Genomic DNA, 26,550 nt, shown 5'->3' on the forward strand with positions numbered 1-26,550 from the left:
TCTCTCTGTCTCTCTGTCTCTGTCTCTTTGTCTCTATTTCTCTCTGTCTCTGTCTCTCTCTGTCTCTGTTGCTCTCTCTTCCTTCTTCCTTCCTTCCTCCCTCTTCCCTCCCCCAGGGTTCTGGAAGCTGATAAAAAGCACCCAGCCACACATAATGATGGTGACAGGTGCTTTCTGAAAGATCCCCAAAGGGGTAGAGGACAGATCAAGGACAATGCTTAAGATCGTAGGCATGGATAAGGTGACACTGTGGGTAGGTGACAACATCTTTATAGGCATGGATAAGGTTACAGCACAGGTAGGTGACAGCATCTCTAATTATAGATTGTAGAGAGAATCTTGCACTGTGCAGAAGCATCACCTGTCAATAAAACGCCATTGGCCTATTAGCATAGTCAGGAAATAGGGAGGTGGAAGTTCCGGTACTGAGAGAGGATTCTGGGAGATAGTCAGGGCAGGAGATTCACCCCAAACTCTGGGGAGGAGACAGATACATGAAACTGAGAAGAAAGTACCAAGTCATGTGGCACACTTAGAATCAACTGGATTACTGAGATATGCACTACGCAGGGAACAGAGCCAAAGCTACCGGACTAAGCATATATTTATCTATCAGAAGTCTTGGAATCATTACTTTGGGCAACAACGTGGACAAGTGGAAAAACACGAGGGTTACAAGTGTATTTAACTACAATAGTGGCAGCACTGGGCTGCTAAAGGGTATTCTAGAGAACAACCCAGTCAACACTTAATAAAGCCTTTCCTAGTGCCCATTGATCCAGAGGGCACCCAGTGACTGCTCAACACCTGGTCTGAATGGAGTAGCTGCTAGCCCCTGCGTCTGTCGTGACCAATCACATGTGTTTGATCTTCTATCCCTAAGTAATGCCCCCCCCCCGAGTTCCTTGTGCCCCGCATCTTTCTGCTTCATGCCAGGTAGACTCAGAGAAACATGGGCAACTGATAGCCTCTTAGATAAGCGCAGTTGGGAACAATGGCAATATTACCAGGCAATGATAGGAACAGAGAGGGGTCTTTGGAACCTCCCTCTTAAGGCCTTCTCTGACAACTGCATGCTCAAAAGGCAAACCCTACCCAAAGCAAGATCAGAGGGCTGTCAGGATATGAACTGAACCTTCACAGAACCATTTCAAAGTTCAAGACACAGAGTGGCTCATTTTCAGAAAGAGGCAAAGGTCATGTATGTGACCAGGTCTGGGGGACACTGGCAACCATAGGATACAGCTTGGCCTAGGAGAAGGGGTGATAGAACACATCCTGGAGTCACTCAGGCAGACCCACATGGGATGTGGGTAATATCGGCACTCCTTCCTAAATGCCTAACCATCTTGGAATTCCTCAGGCTCACTCAGAGTGATTTAGGAATAGCAAGGAACTGAGTCCAGCTCCAAGGGGGAAATTCCATGCTGGTGCCAAGACTCCCTGTAACCTTGGCTTGACTCTACTCCAAGGCAGTACCAAGTGGGCCCAGCCCTAGAGCATAGCTTGCTTCATAAAACAACATTCAAGACGTCGGGGCCAAGATACTCCTCACAAAGCCTCCATGGCTACCTGCTACTGGGACATGTCTATACTCTTGCACCAGTCTTGTATGCTGAATGTCTGTCCCATCTACCTCTTTAGGCCACCTCTGGTCTCCTCTGCTTTGAATGTTCTCCAGACCTGCTTATAGCCTCTGTCTATCCAATCATGGCCACCCCAGAGACAACAGCACCTTCCTAATCACAGGATGTTCCTCATGGACTAGGACTCAGTAGACCCTGACAGGGTAAGGAACACAGTCTGTGGGTGTGGTTTCCCCTGGTCTTGGCACTCATGGGGTTCTCAGTCCTGAGTAGACCTTCTATAACTGCTTGTTAAGTGAGTCTCTGAAAGATGAGGAGGTGAATGGATGACAAGCATGAGTGAGTGTGTGAATGAATGACGAAGATGAACAAGTGAGTGGGTGAGAAGGATGAGCAAGTGAAGGATGACCAAAGAACTGCCAGTGCTGAGGGAGTCCAGGCGGTGGTAGCTCTGAATGTTTGAGTAGGGTTAGGACCTCAGACCCCTAAGGGTCAGGACCACCAGGCAAACGACCCTGGCTCCTCATGAAGCTTGACTACCACAAATTCTCCTCACCAGCCATGTTCCAGCTTCACCACACCACTAGGAATCCAGGGCTCAACTTCAGCCTCCTCAGTTCAGGGAATAAAGTCTTCCTTCAGGAGACAGCACATATGGCCCAAGACAACCCTTGGAGTGGGCAGAGAATGGGACCAAAGTATCAGATATTACTTTGGTTGTAACTTAGTGGTTGGTTCCTAAACTATGGGCTTCTGGGTTTCTCCTTTGAAATATGAAGACCAGATCACCTGGTTGCATGAGTCCTTTATGAATCCTTAACTAATAACCCTGAAGCTTAATAGTCCTAAAGCTCCAGTCAGTGAATGGCTCAATTTCTAGTCACCTGTGTGCTTTAGAAGCCCCATCAGTATACTTAACCGATAGGTGTATCCTTCCAGCTGTTGATTACTACCCAGGAGGCCTTCAAACTACAGACAGGGGCTCAGGGCTGCATTTGCTTCTCACATTGCCAACATATGCAGGTGAGAGCTTCTAGCACAGTGTTTCTCAACCTTCTCAATCCTTTAGTACAGTTCCTCATGTTGTAGTGACCCTCCAATCATAAAATTATTTTCATTGCTACTTTATAACTGTAATTTTGCTACTGTTATAAACCACAATGTAAATTTCTGATATGCGTGATATCTGATATGTGACCCCTGTGTCAGTCAACCTCCAAAGGGGTTGTGACCTACAAGTTGAGAACCACTGACTTATCTATTGCCATCCCAGGGGGTACAGTCTGGGGAGTTTTTAGAAGAATGAGGCAACCTGACCTGTCCACAGACTATAAAGCTAAATATAGACAGCAGAGGGCTCTGGTGTGTGTGTACACACACACACACACACACAGAGCAAAATAAAGACAGCTCTAGTAGCCAAGAAACGCTCAACTAACATAGGGTAAGCAACAATATAAACCATAGGAAAGACAAGTTCCCAAGTTCAACTGGCCCTCACACTTCCATGCACAAAACTGCGATGTCCAGTGTTTACAGACCACCAGGGCAGCACCACAGAAGATATGCAGGACTACTGCACACAGAGGGGATAAAAGACAGGCTCCATAAGAGAGCTTTGGAAAAGAATAAGTGACAGAAAAGAACAGATGAAGAAAGGAGAGCTAGGAGAGAATCCATCGTGTCCAACACAGTGAACCAGCAAAACCCCCATGACTAATGAGGGAAACACAAAAGAACAGACAATAAGCCAACCAATCAGAAAAATAACAACAAGATGACAGGAGTCATTAAGCTCCTCTAAATATTAGCCTTAAATGTAAATGCCATCAACCCATGAATATAGAAATTCAGACTGTCGGACTGAACTAAAAGATCAGCCCAGCTGTATGTTGTCTGCAAGAAACACACCCGACACCCAGAGTCTAAAGGTGGAGGACAAACACTAGCTGGCATAGAATGGTAGATAAAAATCAGCTGTTCTGACATCTGATAAAGTAGATAAGACTATAATGCTGAGGTCACTGCATTATAAAGGAAGGGGATAGTTCATCAAGAAGACATCGAAATTGTAAATACAGATGCACCACATGGTACACAATCTCTAAACAGGAAATTACAGGTCATGCAGATTTTGATAGTGGGTAACTTAAGTAGCCCACTCTCAGCTAAAGATGAACCACCAACCTAAAAGTAAACAAACAAAAACCCTCCACCTTAAATTACAAGATAGAGTCAATGGATTTAACAGATATCAATGATCCAACAGATATAGAATATATATTCTTCTAAAGAGCCTGAGGAACCTTCTCTAAAAGAAAAGGAAGACATACCACCAAATTCACCCTACAGAAGCAGCACGGCCCTGATACCAGCAGTGGCTAAAGACAACCAAGAAGAAATTATAGATATAAAAATTCTCTATAAAACTCTTGCAAACTTAATTAAAGAACAAGATGAGCTCATACACCACGACCAGGTTGGCTTCATTCCAGGGACGGCTTGATTCAACACATGTGAATAGACAGAAATCACATGACCATCTCAATAGATCCAGGAAAGGCCTTCCCAAAGTTTAACATCCCTTCATGATAACAGCCATGAAGTCTTCCTTAGAGGAAACTGCGGGAAAAGGAGCACACATCAGCACACTAAAGGGTATATACCACAAGCCTGTAGCCAATCACATCAAATCAGAGGAAACTGAGGACGTTTCTCTAAAATCTACAAGGAGACAAGGGTGTCCACTCTCTCCTCTCCTGTTCAATGCAGCGCTTGAAGTCTTCACTGAGATAATATGAGAAGAGAGGAAATAAAAAGAACACAAATAGAAAAGAGAAGAAGTCAAGTCGTCCCTATTTGCAGATTAGCATGATCTTAAAAACCTAAGTACTTTATCCCAAAACTTGATCCATATTTTCAAACAAAATATCAGGGTACAAAATCAACGTACAAAATCCAGTAACGTTTTCATATATTAATAATAAACTTGCTGATAAAGAAATCAGGATGTGGGGGGTGAGGAAGTCTCATCCACAATTGCCTCATAAAACATGAAACACTGAGGAATAAATGTAACCAAGGACAGGCTGGTATCCTCCAGCACCTGCTCTCCCAGTCCCCTCCTCCAGCCAAACCACCAAAGGTCTAAACCCTCTTCCAGGCTGCTGCTGACCCAGGACGGCTGTGTGGAGCTTACCTTAAAGCCTTCTTGCTGGTAACTCTGGGAGATGCAGTCCAGGACTCCCCTGTATTTGTTTAAATAGACCCCATCAGCTTGGATTCGGCTTTTCACGACATCCATCGGTGTTGCTGTCCCCCAGGAAATTGCCCCTGCGTAGTCAGGGAAACCAAACATGTCAGAGCTGGCTGTCTTGGGTCTTCACGGCCTGGCTTCTTGAGGGTGCTGTACTCCAATGCCCCCTGCTCCCCTTCCCCATCCCTGCCCCTTAAGTGGTGGGGGAAGTAGGCCCGCCAGGACTTCTGATCCCTTCTCTCCAACCACTCATGGACCTAGCGGAATCCTCCCACGCCTCCTCTGGAAACGGGGCAGCAGTGCTGTGTTTATGAGGCCTGGGAGAGCCTGGAGCAGGAGACCGGACCATGGCGGCGCTCACACAGCTACATTATCAGCGTGTGGCTAGCAACTGCTTCACAGGACACCGCGGTCTCCCAAGCAGGCAGAGAGCAAAGGTAAGACCTGTGACCAAAGGCTTGCCTGTGGCTGGGTTTAATTTGAGTCTAGGGGCGCTGAACGAAGCCTGTCTATCACAAAGACTGATCGCTGGGGAAGGGCCAGCGTGGGAAGATGGGGCACGGGCTTTTTCTGAGTAAAATCTACGAAGTCTGTGGCATGAAACTGATGAAACTGAGAGATCACGTAAAGGGGTCAGCCTCGCTGGATCAGCCTCAAAAAATTCCAGTTTGAGCATTTGTGTGACTTTAAAGGATTGGGGAAATTGGGGTGGTTTGTTTTTGCTTGTTTTTTGTTTTCTGTCGGGTTTTTTTATTTTATTTTATTTATTTATTTTTTGCTTTTTGTTGTTGTTTTGTTTTGTTTTTTTGTTTTTTGTTTTTGTTTTTTTTTTTTTTTTTTTTTTGGTTTTTTTTTGGTTCTTTTTTTCGGAGCTGGGGACTGAACCCAGGGCCTTGCGCTTCCTAGGCAAGCGCTCTACCACTGAGCTAAATCCCCAACCCCTTGTTTTGTTTTTTACTAACACAGGAATTGGCACGTTCTTGGCTGGGGAGAGACAACAAAGCAATATCAAAGCCCAGGGCACTTGGCTTGCTAGGTTTTGGAGCTGCTGCCTGGCAGCTCACCAAGGAGACTTCAGCACACCCTGGTCCCTCTGCCCGTGCAGGCCTCCAACGCCCTAGCTTTCTGCCCTGGCCTCTGACTGGGTGTTCACTCTCTTGTCTTTGCCAGGGCCCCTGGCTACTTCTCCACATGTGCCTGGGATACTTATCCCTCGGTCACAGTGAGAATGTCACGAACTAAGGTTAGCAAGCCCTTGGCACATGTTCTCTAAGTGAGTGCAGATGGAACTTGGGGGGGCTCTCCCTGGGAATGGCTCCAAGGATGAGCCTCAGACATGCAGGGCCCATGAGCAGACCACTATTGTTTGACTGAGGCATGGGCTTTGTGTACGTTTGCTATGAGCTTAGAACATAGATAGCTTGGAGGAAGAGAAGGGAGAGAAAGAGGAGGAGGAGGAAGAGGAGGGGGAGGAAGAGGAAGATGCCTGAGAGGCAGTAGAGAGCCACATCAAAGTGTGCAAAGCACTTAGTGCACACGGATGTCCCTCTGAGTGAACTGGGGTTGTGGTGCAGCATAGGAGGTAACAAAATGAACAAGTGTGGCTAGCCTTATATTTTTGTGACTGCCGTGCCCCTAGGTATCTCAGGGCAGTGTGGAGACTGACTCCCCCTCCCATACCTAACGAAGCCCAACATTTAGTGAAAGTGAACAGAGACAACAGTTTCTCCCAACGCTCAGCAATGCCTGCCACGGAGAACATGCTAGAATGCACCCATTGCCTCAGAGTCCAGCAAATTCACACAGGGATTCTCACAGCCCTGGAGGGAAGGACATGAGCGGTCAAAGGGTCATTCTCTTCACTAGGTGTAATCCAAGGTCAGTGAAAAGAAGGCCCTGCATATCTGGCTGGATGAGGCCTGTCTCCTCAGGACTGGGAAGGTTATGGTGGCGGCCTCTGTGCTTTACCGTTGCTGTGGCAGGCCCAGAACCCAGGGATGGGACTTCTATAGACGGGGGGGGGGGGGGGGGGGGGGGGGAAGGGGATGGGAGAAGTGGGGGTGCTTACCAGCAATGCCTCCTGCCAGCCACACTCCGTAGGGGCTGGGCCCCGTGCAGGCCTCAGGTGTGATCCAGTCACTTAGGAACACATAGGGAATAAAGTAGAAGCAATATCCTGGGATGTCCCTTAACAGCATGGCGCTGGCTCCCCGGTACAGTCCTGTCAGGCCCTCTGTCCGCACAATGGTTGCAAAGCAGTGCACCGGTCCCTGGTAAGCTGCCACTGCCCTGGACTTCAATCCGTGGCTGGCTGAAAAGACAGGAGGGAGAAGGTGCCAAGTGACCAGGCAGGTAAGAGACTGGCTAGCCCCTGGCACCACAGCTGGTGCGGCCCATTGACAGTTCCTACTCACATGGCTCGTTCATGTTTACCATGCTGTCTGTCACCCTTGGCAACTTACACCAGAATGCCGAGGCTCCAGGAAGGAGCCCTGGCAACCTGTATACCAGGCTGGAGACAATACAAGCCCAAGTTGCCCTGGGATTCTTGGAGCCTTCTGGTCAACCTTCACTGTGCATTTCTAAGTGGCTATGGTTGAAGACTGCCTGGGATCATTGAAGACAGTCAAGTCAGGCTCTCTCTTGATGGGGCACTGATAGTCCTTCTTATTCTATCTATCTATCTATCTATCTATCTATCTATCTATCCATCTATATATCTATCTATCTATCATCTATCTATCAATCATCTATCTATCTACCTCTGTCTCCCCAAAACTGTGTGTGTGTGTGTGTGTAAATGAGAGAGAGAGAGAGAGAGACAGACAGACAGACAGACAGACAGACAGGGGTGGGGCGAGAGGAAGAGAGAGAATGAGAATGAGAATGTACCCAGTGTGGTAAATTAAAATTCTATTTGAAATCAGCCTGTCATGGATGCAAACCCTCCTCCCCCACTTAGCAAATGTCGGCATTTTCTGCTCTTGTTTTCAAATACAAAAGACAAGGCAGGTAACATGCCAAGTCCTTGGTGTGGCGACTGGAATAGTGTGGGATTCAGTAAGTTAGCCCATGGTCATTGATGGGGTCCACTGGCTGGCTAGAGGATGAGCATGCTCTGACCCATGCCAGCTCTGACTTTGGCTGTGCCCTAAAACAGCTGTAAGGCAGCATCAATGACCCTCAACCTCAAGGGCCCTGGATTCTATCTCCTTTTGTAACAGGCCCCAGATCTTAGCACAACCTGACTCCATGATGGAAAAGCCATTCAGGCTGCAAAACTCAGCACGTAGGCAGCACCGCCTGCCAAAATGAAAACAAAGACCCAATCCATCAAAGTCCACAGCTTTGGGGAAGTCCTTACATGTATTAACCTTGATGTTTGTCATCGATAGTTCTGCTTCTGGCTGACTGTTCTCGTTAGCTGAAGTATGTCAACCCAAGAGAAGGGCTTTGTGCTTAAAATCTCACCCTGAGAAAGGCTCAGGCTTCAGGAATCTCCCAAACACCGAGTGTAGTCACCAGAGGCTAATAAAGACTTCCTGTTGGCTTAAACCCATGCCTAAGCAGTCTTCTCTGGTGGATCCCCCATGACACTTTCAGGCCTGGGGGTTTATGCTGCCTGGCTGTGGTCTGCTCTCTCTTAGCATGTCTAGGGGTATAGAGAACAGCAGAGCCTTACTTGCTCTGCCAGCCGATCCTCCCAGAGGCTACCCATCATCCTCCCTTGTGGCTCATGGTCAGAAAAGCCTTCATGTACAGACCCAGTGGCGCTCAGTGTTACTTCTGAAGAGCCCTACTAACATGATGTGTTCGGGATGGATTATGAGACCCAGTCACAACCACAACACTGTCTGAGCCAGGATTCAACCCCTGATCCCGGCATCTGATTGGGTCTTGTTGCACACTGTAGACAGGAAGCGACCTGTCATCCTGGGAGCTCTCTCCCAAGTCAACATTCTCATCTCTCTCCTGCAAGCATTCAACCTCATAGGCTGTGTAGTTGAGGTTAGAGCGAAGGATGCAGACTATAACTCACCCTCAGATATCCTTAAGAGCGAGGGGAGGCTACACTGGCCTGAGAAACCTGTCTGAGCAAACTCCTGTGAATGCATTTCCCCCTGTGTGGAGGAAGGAAGTTGGAGGGGGTGAGAAAGAGCAGACATTGTGGCCCTTGAGAGGCCCCAAGAGATGGTTCTTTCCCCAAACCATGACGACATCACGGTGTTATCGTGGGAATTTTGCCTGAGACCAAACAGGTGTCGCTGTCTGGCTGTGGAAACACTGGCTGAGTATGCCCTTCTCTAGGCACGGCTGATCCTGACCCAGGAGTCAAGGCTCCTCTAAATCAGCTTCCACAGGGTGGCTCTCCGGAGTTACTGATTGAAAGGCGGTGTCCAGATAATGATCTGCTAGTTTGGCAGATCAGCCAGCTAGCCCTGTCTGTCAGTAAACCCTTCCAGTTACCCTCTTTCCGCCCCTGAGTTAGCAATAAGAAAATCCTCTTCGTCTCCTAGGCGCTATAACACAAGCAGTGGTTATTGGCTTATAATACTCATTTGTGGCTATTAAAGCAATATATGAGCCAGTAAAACATAGACCACACTAGAAGTTATGACAGGAGTGAAGACAACCACCAGATGCTGACACACCAACCCAAACTCCAACTATGAACACTTGCTGACTTGGCAGTACTGTAACAAAATATCCAAGGTGATTAACCTCTGAAAAGGTTTACTTTGTCTTAAAGTGTGGGGGTGGAGGGTGGGGGTCTCTCAATGACTTGTTAGCCTCACAGTTCGAGACCTGTAGCAAGGCAGTGACTGCATCTCGGTTACATAAGACAACTTCACGCAAGTGTGTGACATCCTTTGAGCATGCTAGCCCCATGCCCTGCTGCCCGCCCCTCTCACCTCTTCACTCCATTTTCCCTTACTCAGCCTTACTTCCTGCATGCCATGCTTGATTGTATGCACCTGTATAAAGTAGGAGAGCCACAACGGAGAGAAAACATGGAATCTTTTTTTTTCCTGAAACTGACTTAATTTACTTACTAGATTATATCCAGTTGATTCAACTGTCCTGTAAACGACATAACTTTATTCTTTGCAGCTCAAACTATTCTACTGCACAACCAACTACACTTCCTTTGTGTACCCTGCTGTGGCAATCTGGGCTGACCCGGAAGCTCAGCCACGTTGGCCATGTTGCAATAAGCACTGGTGTGCAGGTGGTCCTGTCGGGTGTTCACTTAGTGCTCTAGGCAAACACCCAGGAGTGGTTCAGCTGCCTGGCTTTTAGTTTGTGAGAAACCTCCACAGTGATTTCCACAGTGGTTAGGCTAATTTATGTTTCTATCGAAAACCAACATCTTCTCCAAAACCAACATCCTCTCCAGCCTTTCTTTTTGTTTTGTTTTGTTTCTTTTTGTTTCACTTGTTTGGTTGGTTTTTTGAAACATGGTTTCTCTGTGTAGCCCTGGCAGTCCTGGAACTCTCTCTGTAGACCAGGCTGGCCTTGAACTCAGAGACCCACCTGCCTCTACCTCCCAAGTACTGGAATTAAAGGCGTGCACCATCGACAAGCGGCCCAGCTATTGTTTTCTTAACACTTGCCTTTCCAACCGGAGCTAGAATTTCAATGTACTTTAATTGGTGTTTCTCTGATGGGTGGATGTTTTCATATGTTTATTGGCCATGTATTTGGCAAGTGTCTACTCATTTCACCAGGCCATTTATTGAGTAGGTTGCTTGATTTATTATCGAGACCTTTTTATAACCCAAGTATTAACCCTCTGTTAGATATCTAGCCATCAAGGATCCACTCCGTTTCTGTGGGCTGTCTCGACACTCAGCTGTTTCCTTGTTTACAGAAACTTTTTAATTTCAGGAAAACTTGCTTGTCAATTGTTAGCATTAATCCCTGAGTGATCAGAGTCCCATCCTGAACGTCTTCCATAGACCAGCGAGATGGCTCAGTGGGTAGAGATGCTTACTGCCTAGGCTGATGGCCTGGGTTGGATCTCCTAGGACCAACAGAATGGAAAACAGTTCTCATAACTCCTCATGCGTGTGGTATGGCATGTGTCTCTTCCAACTCTAAACAAACATTTAAAAATCAGAAAGTCCTTGCCCATGTTGATATCTTAAAGTGTTAAGAGTTTTCCCTCTAATGCTCCATCTGGAGTTGATCCTTGAATGATATATACATATATACATATATATATATACATACATATACATATATATATATATATGGAGAGAGAGAGAGAGAGAGAGAGAGAGAGAGAGAGAGAGATCAGAATTCAGTTTCATTCTCCTAAATGTGGCTATCCAGTTTACCAGCACCATTTGTTGAAGAGGCTATGCTTTTCTCCAGTATTTTTGGTATCTTTGTCAAAAATCAATTGTCCATAGCTGTGAGAGTCTACAGATGGGTCCTCTGTTCTGTTGTTCTTCTGGTCTGTTCTGGTCTGGTTCTATGGTCTACATAGGTTTTGTTGTTGTTCTTACGACTCTGTGGTACAACTTGAAATCAAGTTTGTTGATTATCTCCAGGGTTTTCTGGTTGGTTGGTTGGTTTTTGGTTTGGGGTTTTTTTTTTTGTTTATTTGTTTTTGTTTTGTTTTTCCCTTAGTAGTATTTGGCACTCTGGAGTCTTGTGCCTCCATGGGTATCTTTTTGCGTGTGTGTGTGCTTCTCTCAGCTTTGAATATTTTCTGTGCTCTCTTGGTTTAGTGTTGTAGCTGAAATGTGAAGTCAGTTGGTTCTTTTCTGGTCTTGTCTGCTTAGTATTCTAAATGCCTCCTGGTTCTATGGTCGTCTGTTTCTCTGTATTTGGGGACTTGGAGCTGTGGTTTTGTTGAATACATTGTATAAACCTTTAGATTGAAGGTCTAGCACCCACGACTTACGGTTTTTTCATAACTTCTACATTTCATCTTTTAACGGTGTCCAATAGATTTCATGTGTTCTGTCCATGTTTTATTACTTTATCTTTGTCAATGTCTGGATGTTCTAACATCTGTCTTCCACCCCTGATAGTCTGCCTTCTATTTGATCCATTCTGCTGGTGGGGCTGTATAAAGAGAGGGTTTTTGTTGGGTTGGTTTGTTCTGTTTTTTGACTTAGTAAAACCTCCATTTCTTAAATTTTAATATACCACCGAGTTCCAACATCAACTCCTGTCTGACTCTTTCTTCATTTATTTATCTGGAGTCTATTTCAGTTCATTTGATAGTTTACTTGTATTCCCTGATTTCATTAAACATGTTTACAATTCTTTCGTGCTCCTTACATAGCCTGTGCTAGGACTCAGGCATCTGGGCTTTTGTGAGTTTGTTAGATGTTATCAGCTCGATTATTTCTGCGGAATTAACTGCAATGTTCAAAGTGGGGCCAGAGTATGGTGGGGCGAGTGTGTAATTTAGCAGTTAAACCCTCAATCCATGCACATAAGGCACCAGGCAGCCTCTATTACTCCGAGAGCGTGAGCCGCAACAGCGGGATAGGACCACGTCACACACGTTACAGTGGCAGGTTGAAAAGAGCCATCCATTTGACTTCAATAATAATTGAGGGATGAGAAACAAGGGCCGTGCGGCATCTGCAAGAGCCCTGGTTGCTGAGATCAGCAGTGGAGGGAAGTGGGCTGGGAGCGGAATCTCATCAGCTGAGAAGAAAGTTGAAGCAGCGGCCAAGGAAAGGGAGCTGGGGTAAGTTTAGGGTACACTGAGCTCAAAGATCATTAAAGCCATGGAAGGCTTGAATTAAGACGTGAGGGGAGAAAGCTCAGGGGCGGGGGCTGAGAGAGAAGAAATGACACAGGAATGGAGGAGAGCAATAGCTACTCTCAGAAAGAACCGTGAAGCACTAACAGGAGAGCAGGTGGAAAAACACACAACAGTCATAAAACCTGACCAAGCCGTAATCAAACCCAAACCAGAGGACGGAGACGGAATCGCAGAAACATCAGGATTATACATTAACAAGGCTAAAGGAAACAAAGAAAAAAAAAATAAAAACACATCGCCTCAGAAAGTCCAGATCAAAAATCAGTCAGTCCTCCTTCCTTGACTGGGGTGGGTTTTAAATTCTGTCCCTGCTGTGGTGTTTCGGGGGGGGGGGATTGCTAATAGGAGGAATCGCAGTCTGCAAGGATGGTTCAAAGCTGTAAAACTAGGGTTTAGGGTAGGCGTTGAACCAGGACAGTTTAGACAGGCGCCCTGCCACAGTGAGTTTCACGTGCAACTGTGAGGCTGGTGGATCATGGCGGTCTCCGTCTGCCGCTCTCTGGCTCCTGCTCTCACTCTGCAGCTGCAGCAGCAGCACAGGAGTGCGCAAAGGAGAGGGATGCAACTTCTGCCTCAGGTCTGTGTTCACCACCGTCCCCACCCCCATCTATACTCCTAGCACAGCCTTGGGACCCAGGACTTCACAGCCAGGACTGATGTCCTAGACCTTCTACCCATGGTGCATCTGGTCCTTAGTCCCACCACATTCAGAGCACTTCTCTCTGGCCGCATGACTTTATCTTTGTGACCTCTTTCAGGGGGGCTGTATGCACTGAATGTGTAACCCTAAACACTTCTCTCGTGCTAAGGGTTGAGACGGTCATCTTGCTAGCCTTAGTAATCGGGTTCACTTGACACTGATTATGCCCTTATCTAATCTATCATCTTTGACGAGGCTGCCGTTTGACCTCTTGATATCCCTGATAGCGTGTTTCTCCTCCACAAAGGTCTTTCCATCTATGACATTCTCATGACGCCGATGGTCAGGAGGAAACGGCTTCTTGCTATAGGACCATCCTCATCCAGGGTGTGTCTGGGGTTCCTTGTTCTTTTAGTGAGGTGTTTGGCTCCTGGTTTCTTCATGTTTTTAACCTCCTTTCCCTGAGTCCCAGTCCGTGCCTCCTCAAGCCTTCTGCCCTTGTTCAGTTTGATTCTAGATTTACACTCAAGAAAAAGCTTAGCTCTTATGACAGTCGCACCCGCCTAGAGAGCCACACCTACCATGATGTTCCACAGCCTGCAATGCTCTCCTAAGGTTAAAGAACACCACAGTGTCATCAAGGAAGTGCTCAAGGGGCAGGAAACCACCTCTGGGGTGGCGCCTGTTTAGCATCCACCTGCACAGGTTCAAGGGCTTTAACACATCAGGACCACAAAAATGTGTCATCACCTGATGACACTGCAGTTTTAGGCCTATTCGAAAACATCACAATACCCACAATTCCCAGGCCAAGGGAGGCTATAAAAGGATGGAGACCATGCATTTTATTTATCAACTCAGCAGCAATGGTAGGAGCCGGGGAAAACGACGCCAGGTCAATACTCAGCTGCTGGGTAGCTTCTGGGATTTTCTTCCAGGAAACAACAAGAGTTCCAAAAAGTTGACCCTGCAGTACCCTGAGCTTTAGACCTTGACCCCGAGGGTGTGGCCTGGAGTCCCCACCACTGGCTGCAGGAAAGCCCTGGGTGAGAGTCCTCTGTAGCTCGCACGGACTAACTATGGTTGGTGAAGGCGAAATGTGAATGATTCTTATAGGCTGGCTTGAGGTATGATGGGGAAATGGTTCTCGGAAATAACAAGTGCTCGAATTTCCTGGACCGCCATGCTGTCTGCCCAAGGTGGCTAAGGAAAGATTCAGGATGCTGAATCCGTTGCTCAGCTCAGTAAACTACTGATGCCCCACCAACATCTTGAGCCTCCCACGGTTGGTCCTGGGGTAGGAGTTGGGGGGTCCATGTAGATGGAAGGATTAACATTTAACAATATTTTTTTCTAAAATACTTTAATATCTCTGACCATGCTTTTTTACAGTGAGAATATACATTAAAAAAACAACTTCTGATCATTTCTTATCATGAATGCTTCGTCCCTGAGACGAAGCCGCTGAAACTGATACTCTAAGTTAAAAACATGTTACTTTCCCTCTAAGTGGACCTTCCTCTAATTGGTATAGATTATAGATCTCAGAAGGCCCACAGCCCCATTAGCATCAACTCAAAGTCCCCTACACCACTGGTTTCAACCTTCCTGATGCTGCCAACTTTTCATGCTGGGGTGACCACCAACCATAACATTTTTTTTCCTCACTGCTACTTCATAACTGTGAGTTTTGCCACTGTTATGAATTGTAATGGAACGGTCTGACATGTGGGAGGTCTGATAGGCAACCCCCAAAGGAGTCATGACCCAGGTTGAGAACTGCTGCCCTATGCAGAGACTGGCAGGATGTTTGAAACAAGAGAAAGGACCCTTCTGCTACATCCATTTCACCCAAGGTTGGGAGACTCACATTAATCTACAGGTCTACATCATCAGTTTGGCCTGTCATGACTGCTTTGACAGAAGGCTGTGGCTAACTGGTCCTACGGCTCTTCCAGAAGTGTCCTGTTTGCTGGCTTCATCTCTGGCCATCCCTTCTCTGGTCTCTCTCATGCCTCTAAAGGATGCTTTCTGTTTTGCTTGTTTTGTTTTGAGGGGGCCAGATATCTGCATTTGACACTTCTATTTCCCTGTATGCTGTCTTCTCCTTGGGGATGGTTACTTTTTCATTGTCTGTCTGTCAAATTGACACAGGCTGGAGCCGTCTCGTAAGAGGGGTTCTGGATTGAGAAAATGACTCCATCAAATTGCCTGAGGGACAATCTTGATTAACAACTGATATGGAAACGGCCTAGCCCACCATGAGTGGTGGCGGACCTGGTCTGAGGTGGTATAAAGTCGAGCTGAGCAAGCCATGGAGAGTGTGCTAGCCCCTCTTAGGTCAACCTGACACACAAGATAGAGTTATCTGAAAGGAAAGAACCTTAATTGAGAAAATGTCTCCATAAGATCCAGCTGTGAGACATTTTCTAATTGGTCATTGATGAGGGAGGGCCCAGCCAATTGTGGGTGGGGCCGCCCCTGGGCAGTCCGGGGTCCTATAAGAAAGCAGGCTGACCAAGTCATGGGAAGCAAGCCAGTAAGCAGCACCCCTCTATGGCCTCTGCATCAGCTCCTGCCTCCAGGCATCTGCCCTGCTTGAGTTCCTGTCCTGACTTCCCCTAGTAATGGACTCCAAGCTGGAGTGTAAACTGAATAAGCCCTTTCCTCCCCAACTTACTTTTGGTCATGGTGGTTTGCTGAGTAATAGAAACCCTAAAAGACAGAGAGCAAGCCGGTGCTCCTCCCTGGGTCTTCTTCAGTCCCTGTGTACAGTTCCTGTTGTGAAGTTTCTAGCCTCCTGACTAACCTTCATGATGGAATGTAAGAGACGAGAGGAAATAAACGCTTTTCCCCACAAGTTGCTTTGGGTTATTACATTATCATAGCAACAGAAAGCAAACACCCTTTCTGGGACAGGCGGCCTCCTCTTGGTAGGAAGCTGTGGTCTGGGACCCTGAGCACTTCAGCTTCATTCCATACACACGAGACTGGCAGACCTGGGCAGGTCCCCACACCAAGGCCACGGGTTCATCCGCTTGGCGTTCAACAAAAATTGGCTCTGATCTTGGCCTGAGGCTTGAAACACTAGAAATCCCCCGCGTCATGTTCTTATCCACGGGTCTAAGGTAACAGAGGCATCCCACAGGTTCTCTGGACAGACAAACTGCCTTTACCCCGTCTTGGTGTTGGGTTTGGGTAGGAGCAGCTGGCAGACCCCTCAGATCACATGCCAGGAACTTCTCGGCTGGGAAGCCCTTCACTAGCTATTGTCTCTCAAGAGTCCAGTTTCCCCAGGACCTGGGGGTTCCAAGAGAGTCAGGAGCTTCAGCAGAAAGAACCCTGCATTAAAACCACACCAGCATGCCCACTCCTGTTCGGTTATTGCTTCCTGAACAACCATGTTCAAGAGACCAGACTCCATAGGCCTTTGTTTCTTCATCTATAAAGAGGGGACAGAGATGAATGAACTGCTCTGTTCCTTGGCTTAATGACAGAAAGAGCGTTACAGACACACTTCACTGAAGTGAGTGTTCTGAGAACGCACTGTGCTCAAGGGAAACAGTGGGGCCACTCCTACATTTATTGTCCTGTCCTGATAGGAATCTGGATTCTGAAAGGATACACCTGTCAACTTCACCACCTAAATCAAGACGCTGATAACTATCTGGGAACAAGAACGTTCAAGGCCAGCGTCAAGACTCAGGACAACACTTAGTCTTGTCCGTCAATTTCAAAACAGCAGCAGCAAATGCCACGATGTACCTCCGACACATGCAACTTTAACTAAGGTGTTAATGCTCAGTGCACAGCCTCTTAGACCTCCTTCTTCTACTTCTAGGCTGCCAGTGCCCCAGCCCCCACTTCCTGTTGGCATCTCAGAGCCTCCTGGAGAAGCCCAGCCAGACTATCAAGGGTGGAATGTGTCTGGGGTTTTTAAGTCTCCTATGTTCCCAGAGCTCCTGACTTTGCACATTGTTTCCTTATTTAGGAAGTGAGTGAAGGAGCTATCATTAATGAGTTCTCACTTAATAAATCTTAAAACATCTGCTGCACCTCCCAGCTGGAGAAGAGTAGAGTATGTGCGGTGTGCATGTGTGTGTACATGTGTGTATGTGCATGGTGTGCATGTGTGCATATGTACATGTCTGTGCATGTATTGCGTGTGTTGGCATGTGTGTGTACTGTGGTGTGTCTGTGTGTATACATGTGTTGGCATGTGTGTGTGCACACATGTGTGTACATGTGTGGTATGCATGTGTGTCCATGTGTAGTGAACATGTGTTGTGTGCATGTGTGTGCACCTGCATGTACATGTGTGGTGGGCACATGTTATACATGTGTGTTGGCACGTGTGTGCATGTGTGGTATGCATTGTATATACATGTGTGTTGGCATGTGTGTGCATGTGTGGTATGCATTGTGCATACATGTGTGTTGGCATGTGTGTGTATGTGTGATGTGCTTTCTCGGTGTGCATGTATGGTGTATATGTGCATGTTCACATGTGTAGTGTGCATCTGTGCATGTGTGGTGTGCATATGAGGTGTGCACATGTGCGTATGTGGTATATTTGGTAGCCACACATGTGTACAGCAGCAATCCAGCTATTCTGTGAAAGAGAAGCTGATGTACCCAGGAGTACAGAAGCATCAGATTTGTCTTACTCCAACTGGGGACCTCTGAGGACCCAGTGAAGCAAGAAAACAGGTCTCTTCCCATCTCTGTTGCTACACAGATCTTGTGTTCTAGAATGCCCAAACTGCCTGGGTCCAGTTCTCAGGTGCCCTTCTCTTCTGCTCACTGTTCATCCCCTACTGGCATGAAAGGGCCCTAGCTGTATTCTGGCCCCTGGTCCAGCTCGGTCCCTGTGATGGCACCGAGTCCAGCACACCCTCCGCATCCTTCTTCTCACCCTCAAAGTCTATTTCCTCCTCCCCTCCCAACTTGGAGGAGAAAGTCTTTCCCTTCTCAACTCCATCTCTTCCTCAAATGTCAATCCCCCCAAGGACATGTCCCACTACCACCGTACATCCCCAGAGTCTCAGGAATCTGCTCCTAGATGCCAAGCGTAGCACAGCTGAGTTAATTACCGGTGTCATCTCAAACATCTGGGGAAACACAAGTGAGTCCCACAATCCAAGCACCTGCACCCAATGCTGTGAGATCAGCTGTCCTGTGGCACAGCTCTGGTGGGCTCGCTCTGCCGCCCAAGCTGCTTCACTGAGGGGCAGCATCTCACTCAACCTTGGCTAAGAAGCTCTTCCCAACTCACCCCATGTCTCCCAGAGCTCCTACTCTCCAGATTACTCACCTCGCCACAACACACTAGTTCCTGCTGCTGACCATTGCTCCACACTGCCCCCTCAATGGGAGACACTCCCACCCCAGATCTTAAATGTTATTCAGTACTCGGACAGTATTCATCATGCCTGCTGCCTCTCGAATGCCTTCCTGATCCACACAGCCAGAGTCCAGGGTTCCAGTGAGGGCCCTTGACACATACATGTGTGACTTCCCCAGGACTGACTTCCACATCTCTTCTTTACCTACTCTGAGGGGCTCAGAGGGGCCCAGGAAGTGATTATGAAGGAAGGATTGAGTCCCAAAGTAAATGCCAACGGGCAGAACACAGCACAGTGGACTCCAGCTGGGCCTGCAGATGACTGGGATCATGGCCAATACTGAGTCCCCTCACGTCTGTCAACCTCCTTCTGCTACATATGGGCCTTGAGAGCCTTCAGGGTTTTAGTGGGTGTACAGACCCAAGAGCTTCCAGGTGGAGAAGAGCATCACTGGCCATCTGCTTCTGGGATACAACATGACAGGGCAACAGGGCGACTGAGGGCTTCAACACCCAGCTCCAATTTCCAGTCAGGTCCAATAGGGCCCCCAGGTGGGCTCATTCATGCCACTAATAGTGCTGACAGGAAGGCAGGTTTCTCCATTGTGAGGAGCACGTCTGAGAGAACCCAAGCCATTCCTACTTGCATACCAATGGGCAGGAGCCCCAGAAGACTAGCACGGAGAGATTGAAGAGTCTAGAGGAGGTTGTGGGGCATGCCTGGAGAAGTGTGGAGTGTGTGTGGTGTGTATGTGTGTATGTGAATGTGTGTGCATGGACATGTGTGTGCATGTGTACATGCATGTGTGTGCTTGTGTACATGTGTGTATGTGTGCGTTCATGTGAACATGTGTACATGTGTGTGCGTGTGTGAGTGTGTGCATGTGTACATGCATGTGCATGTGCATGTGTATATGTATGAGAGTGATGTGTGTGTGCATGTGTGTGAATGTGTGTGCATGTGTGTATGTATGCATGTGTGTGTGCATGTGAGTATGTATACATGTGTGTGAATATGTGTGTGTGTGTGCATGTGAGTGTGTGTACATGTGTGTGAATATGTGTGTGTGTAAGTATGAAAGTGTGTGTGTAAGTATGAAAGTATGTGTGTGTGCATGTATGTGTTTGTCTATGTGAGTGTGTATGCATGTGTGTACATGTGTGTGAATATATGTGCCTGTATATGTGAGTGTGACTGTGAGCCTGTATGAATGTGTATGCATTGTACATGCATGTGCATGTGTGTATGTGTGTGTATGTGAGTGTGCATGTGTGAGTGTTGTGTTTGTATGCACGTGCATATGTGTGGTGTGTTTGGTAGCCACACATCTGTACAGTAGCAATCCCTTTCAACTTCAGCAACTGCCAGTGCAATGCGACAAGGCCCTTCTGCGTAAGTTTTACAGTGTGTGCCAAGAATCTTAAAAATGGCCACACCCTTGGTCCCACTCATGAGCCAAAGAGCCCACGCGCTGAGGGAACTAGCCCCAGTGAAGGAGCTGCTTTATAAAGGAGTTGGCTGATAACCTCACCGTTTGGGTCGAAGACAAACAGCAAACCGGCTAAATGGTCACCAGCAAGGAGCGTTTTCAATAGTACGGTTACCAAGCACACAGGTGACGGTTACTTCACAATTTCAACATGCCAGATGCTGTGCCGAGAGCCCCATGGACCTCCAGTCTGTCCTTGCAGTGAGGTGACACAGCTGAAGCTCAGTGGCACCAGGTGAGTCAGGCTAACGGTCTCAGTTTAGGCGAAGATAGGATTGCTGGCAACCTAACTCCGGAAATGGGATTCTTTCCAGAGGGTACTGACTGGCCCTGTCGGTGTGCATGTGCAAGTGCATGTGTGCTCACATGTGTGTGTGTGCACACACGTGTATACATGCATGCATGTGATTGAGAGAACAGTACACATCTATTTAAAGTACCATACCTATTTAAAATAAATGGGAATGACATGTGACACATTTGAATGACATAGAAAGTGTGTCTGTGTCCAAGGGGAGCATGAGAGGGTGTAGGAGCATGTACGTAGTCTGGGTGAATCCTCCTAAAATCCTGAACCTAAGAAAGATTATCAAAAGGAGGCACCTTAAATGAGTCCCAGCTTGTGTCTACTGCAGGTCATGTAGGGACATTTCCACTGTTCTGATCAGCTTTCAGCCATGAAACACCAGCAACATACATTCAGGAGGAAGTCACTGGCTCTCCCAAAAGAGAAGACCAAGCCACCCAACGGACCTCCAGGCCCATCTGTCACATGTCCTAAAGTAGATGACACAGAGTCATCTGGTGGTTAGCTTCAGAACACCCAGCTGCCTCTCCCAACACGTGAGCATTAACCTGGAAGTGGACTGGCCGTCAGGAATGAAAGCCACAAAGCAAGGGGGTCCCAAGTGCTGCTCACACTGTCTGGAAATGCAGCAAAGCGATCAGTCCCGAGGGCCTGGCCTGAAGCAGAGACTGCACACTCCAAGTCAGCCCCAATCCTGTTCTGTCCAGTCCCCATATCGGGCCACATGGTTGTCTCTTAAAGCTTATGTACTTAAAGTACATGACAATTTTCACCTGTGATAGCTTATAGGAAGGTCCATTTTTCCATCTTGTCTTTAAAAACTAGAGTCTCCAGACACATCTGGCTGCAGGAGAGCAGCCATGAGGAAAAAGTGTCCTGGTTATATCATTGGAAGGACACTGCCAAGGTCACCACAACCCTGCTACCCCACCCCCCCTACCCCCCAGCTTTCAGATATGGGTGCCACCCCCTTTTGCCTGGGCTGTAGTTTTCTACCAGCAGAGTGAGGCACGCAATGAGGTATGTCCTGGGTTTGTGTCTTAGTCAGCAAAGGAAAACTGAAAGCGGAATAAGATTGTGTATCATCAAAATGGGAGACGGCATACTTCCGAGGACCTCTGCTGACTGGGGTTACCGCCTTCAGTGCAATCGTGTGACATCTCTCCCTCCTCGCTTGCTTTCAATGCCTGGGATAAGGCCAGATGGGCCTGCCCTATAGCTCCCTGTGTCTCGGTTGTGAATCTGTATCCCTTCCACCCTTCTATATTGCAGACAGACAGACATCCTCAGAGCAGTTGGGCTCCACACCCTCCCTGTGATGTGGGGAGCATCAGCCTCATGCTCAGAGGATTCGGGGCCTGTACGAGACACTACCATGACAGGGGGCTCATGGATTTGGGCCAGGATGCTCTTGAGTGAGCTTGTGGGTCTCCTGTTGTGTTCCACAGTGAACCCCAGCCTTAGTGTGCAGAGGGATCCCACAGCAATCATTCTGAAGGCTGCCAGCAGGGGCAGAGGGCTCATCAAACATGTAATATGACAGGGAAGACCAGCGATCCAGCCCCTCCATTCTCTAGACATGGAGACTGGGGCCGGAAGAGACCAGCACTTCACTGGGATAGAAGAAAAACTGGGAACGAACCACGAACAAAAGCCGAGGTATTGCAATACGCCTCCTTCAGCACCCAACTCCGCCAATACCGACACACAGCCTGTGCCCCTCTCTTTCCCTTCCCCCACCAAAGCTGACACACAGCCTGTGCCCCTCTCCTTCCCTTCCCCCACCAAAGCTGACACACAGCCTGTGCCCCTCTCCTTCCCTTCCCCCACCAAAGCTGACACACAGCCTGTGCCCCTCTCTTTCCCTTCCCCCACCAAAGCTGACACACAGCCTGTGCCCCTCTCCCTCCCTTCCCCCACCAAAGCTGACACACAGCCTGTGCCCCTCTCCTTCCCTTCCCCCACCAAAGCTGACACACAGCCTGTGCCCCTCTCCTTCCCTTCCCCCACCAAAGCTGACACACAGCCTGTGCCCCTCTCCTTCCCTTCCCCCACCAAAGCTGACACACAGCCTGTGCCCCTCTCCTTCCCTTCCCCCACCAAAGCTGACACACAGCCTGTGCCCCTCTCCTTCCCTTCCCCCACCAAAGCTGACACACAGCCTGTGCCCCTCTCCTTCCCTTCCCCCACCAAAGCTGACACACAGCCTGTGCCCCTCTCCTTCCCTTCCCCCACCAAAGCTGACACACAGCCTGTGCCCCTCTCCTTCCCTTCCCCCACCAAAGCTGACACACAGCCTGTGCCCCTCTCCTTTCCTTCCCCCACCAAAGCTGACACACAGCCTGTGCCCCTCTCCTTTCCTTCCCCCACCAAAGCTGACACACAGCCTGTGCCCCTCTCCTTTCCTTCCCCCACCAAAGCTGACACACAGCCTGTGCCCCTCTCCTTTCCTTCCCCCACCAAAGCTGACACACAGCCTGTGCCCCTCTCCTTCCTCCTCTGCCAAAGCCACTTTCAAGAGCAGCACAGAAAACCCCCAAGCAGAGAAAATGAGACGATCACTGTAGTGGACAGGGAAGAGGGCGGTCTTGCTCACTAATAGGCTATGACCAATTGTACCCCAGATCCAGACAATTGGGAAAGGGCCACAGATCCCCAGACACCAGATTTCTCTCCATTGGCCTCTTACCTTCCTGAAATGGCTGTGTTTGCATCTGCAGTCTGATCTTGATGAGGTCCACGGGCCCGCCCAGACCAACAGAGACCATACCAGTCACCATGCTAGCCAGGAGCAGATCAGACAGACTTCGGCCAGGGCAATCCTCCAATTCCCTACAGCGGTACTGGCTAAGGAACCGCTGAGTGTTGCTGAAGACCCCGAACACCACCGAGTTATAGATGGCAACGCTGGCCAGGGGGAAGGACATGCCCTTGAAGAAGCCGAAAACCTGTGACAAGGGTAGCCAATGGGAGGAAGTGTGAGGCCAAACCACTCCTCAGGGTTTCTCTCTGCATACCAGGTATGGGACCTCGACCCCCCCTAGGGTGCCACAGAAGAGCCCCCAACAAGGGTCTAGATGACACAGAAAAGACAGAGGAGGGAGACCACATACAACTCAGATAGTCATCCTAGCCCTAAAGATGAGCCTCCTGCATAACAGAGCCTTGGCCTCAGATGTATGCATGCCCCAAATGCACGCAGTGTCAGAGCCATAAAAAAAAAAAAAAAAAAAAAAATCAGGCTGTGGCTGCGGATGTCTTAGGAGCCCTGAAGAATAGTGGAGCTGTCAAGTACCAGCACATCTCCTCACTAGCTGCTCAAGGAAAGCGCTCCCCACCCCCACCCCCTGGTTACTTTCCATGAGTCAAACCAATAACAAAACAGTGTTCACCCTCACTGAGTTCATGGTCTTGGGGTAGGGCAGATGAGGACAGAATGGGGGGTTTGGACAAACGGACAGGTGACACTGTCTAAATCTATGGTGATGGGCTAAGAAAAGGACTTTCAAAGAGTACCAAGGACAGCACCTCAGCATGGGACCCCCTCCATATAAACACATGTGCGTGCACACACACATACACACATGCGTGCATGCAGGTATGCACACACATACACATACACACAGGTAGAGAGGGAAAAAAGGGGGGAGCGAGGGATGGGGAAGGCAAGAAGCAATGTTTCCAGCAGGGTCAGAATCTCCTCTATAACCGAGTTCTCAGTAAGACCACAGGTGCTCTAAGGGAAAGTGGAAAATTCCACAGCCACCGGGAGAGCTGACACGGTACACATGTGCCAACAATGAGCAAGTTCTAAGAAGCCACGTCACAAAGCAAAAATGTAGAAAGCTATGCCACAAACGGGTGATCGTGACGGGAGAGGACACCACACAAACCTGTGGGTGCACACAGGCACATGCACATGCGCAAACGCCTTGTTTCAGCCTCTTCCTCCATTAACTTGAAACACTGAGCTACATTGTCTCAGAAGTAACACCTGAAGTCCCCACCGGAGTCCTGGCACGGGGACACTGGCTGGCACGTACTGCAGGGAATGTGGGCCAAAAAAAATCAATGTCAATCTTTCAGGAGACTGGGGAATCACAGCCATTTACCGAGTATAAGGTTGGCACTACTCACCCTGACTTCAGAGTAGCCAATCAAGAGTTAAAGCCACACTGGCATTCAAGATGAACTCGTCTATTGACAAGCTTGGTACTTGCAGGAGGCCGTACAAGCCTAGGACGTTTGTTACAATGTGGCAGCCACAGTCTCAACTGGCACATTTCCAGGACTCAGGGAAACTACAGAGCCGCCATGAACTGTTTGACTGTTTCTTTAATTTGGACCATTTCTATCCTAAATGTAACTTTTAAAACTGTAGATTCCCCCAAAGTAACCTGCTAAGTCTTAAGAAGGGAGAGGGTGTTGCAAAATATCAGTCCATTTCCTATTTGAAACTCAGCACCTCAGTCATGTCTTGGGGGTGGGGTGGGGGTGGGGATTCCCACTGCATCCAGATAGAGGGAGGCTGCAGAGGGTCGGCTTCCCAGCAATCATTGTATTGGGAAACCAACGGTCCACCTTATTTGTGCAGGAACTTTCCATTCTGTGGTTCTAAATTCCTCAGAGCTTCTCCAGAGAGTTCCTACAAGACTCCTTTCTTCCAGCAACGTACTAGGTGACCAGGGGTAAGCTGAGGTAAGGTAGCACTTGCCATGTGGTACAAGATGAGAAGAAATAGGGAAGCAGCAGGAGGAACAAGCTGCCTCGAGTCTGTGGCAGTGGTATGTGGCCTGGTCCCTGAGGACCAAGGGAGACCCTGGCAGGCACCCTCCACCCAGCCCAGGGTACTTACACTCTCCCTCTTGTACACCATGCGGATGCAGTTGAAGGTGTTTGCATAGCCGACACCAGCCTGCAGGCGAGTCTGCGGAGAGAGGCAAGGGCAGGGAGCCACTCAGAGATAGGTCACAAGCCCCAAAGACACCCTACCCAAGAGACCCACCCAGGGAGGAGGCCCAGGCTCAATCCTAGCCAGCCAGATGCTACATGATCGTCAGGGACACTTACTCTGATATCCATCCAGCCCAGTCTCATGCAGCAGATGGCTGCTTTGAATCAGAGGATGACCCAGATCGGTTGTCTATGTATGGATGATGGTTGCTGGACTCAGGAGGTCTGCCTCTTAGGTCCAAAACAGACCTGGGCTCTGTCCCTTTTGCTGCTGTCTCTCACTTCACCCTTCTAGATGCCTCTGGTGACACCTGCTCGTTTTTCCCAGCAGGCATCTTTCTAGTCTTTACCCCTTTCTCATCAGAGCACAGCCTTAGCCCTAGTGTCTCCCTCTCGCCTCCAGCCCCTCTAATGCCACAGCCAGGCTGATTTTTCTCAAAATCATTGAAATCATGTCACTCTGTTTAAGACTCTCCAGGGCCTCCTATCAAATGCCTCCTATGATTGGCCTGCCTGTTATCCCCCAAGTCATTTCCTCCAGTGGCATCCTGCCTCCATGACAACAGCATCTACACTTCCTGCCTCCAACCTCCATTCTGGTTTGTCCCTGCTCTCCTGTTGGGTCTGTGCCTACACAGGGTAAGCAGATTTTATATTAGATTGCCCCATGGGGCAGGGCCACCCATAGATCTCTCCTCTTGCCCTTGCCTAGAGTTTGGCACAGCCTTGGCACATCTCTTTGTGACTTGTGAGAGGTTACACAGGAAAAGCAGATGGCATGTTCTGAGGAAGTCTGAGTCAGGAGATGACAGGCACAGAACAGTGAGGAAGCTTTCTAAGGTTGTTCAGAATAATGTCTGTCCTGGACTCTGTGAGTTCTGCTTTTCTTTCAATTCTATCACCTGACATTTTCCCCAAGATGCTTTCTCAGTCCTTATATCCTGCACTGTCTGTAAGGAGCTGTGAGAGCCCCACTGAGGTCCTGTCCCCTGCAGTATCCAGTGTGAAGCAAGGTATGAAGACCCTAGAAACAGGCCACCAAGGTGGCAGTCTTCTGGACGGCATCTTTCTGCAGCCCCAACCTTCCATGATATGCAGGGGTATCTTTTAATACATCCAGGTTTTTTTTTTTTTTTTTTTTTTTGGTTCTTTTTTTCGGAGCTGGGGACCGAACCCAGGGCC

The 26,550-nt window shown here is 48.4% G+C and overlaps 1 protein-coding gene across 2 annotated transcripts in view; it reads right to left on the bottom strand.

Annotated features, from left to right (window-relative positions):
* Slc25a48 (solute carrier family 25, member 48) overlaps window positions 1–26,550 on the bottom strand; it is a 59,243-nt gene that overhangs the window by 16,353 nt on the left and 16,340 nt on the right. For both annotated transcript variants that reach the window (XR_010059371.1, XM_039096450.2), the window contains exons 3-6: window positions 25,271–25,342; window positions 23,105–23,363; window positions 6,911–7,153; window positions 4,786–4,919 (exon numbers count right to left, since the gene is read on the bottom strand). Coding sequence is in view for 1 of the 2 variants with exons in the window: in XM_039096450.2 (XP_038952378.1) it covers window positions 4,786–4,919; window positions 6,911–7,153; window positions 23,105–23,363; window positions 25,271–25,342 (708 nt within the window). In the remaining variant the exon portion in view is untranslated. The remainder of the gene's footprint in view (window positions 1–4,785; window positions 4,920–6,910; window positions 7,154–23,104; window positions 23,364–25,270; window positions 25,343–26,550) is intronic.

This window comes from Rattus norvegicus, chromosome 17 (genome assembly GCF_036323735.1).
Source record: "Rattus norvegicus strain BN/NHsdMcwi chromosome 17, GRCr8, whole genome shotgun sequence".
Lineage (NCBI taxonomy): Eukaryota > Metazoa > Chordata > Mammalia > Rodentia > Muridae > Rattus > Rattus norvegicus.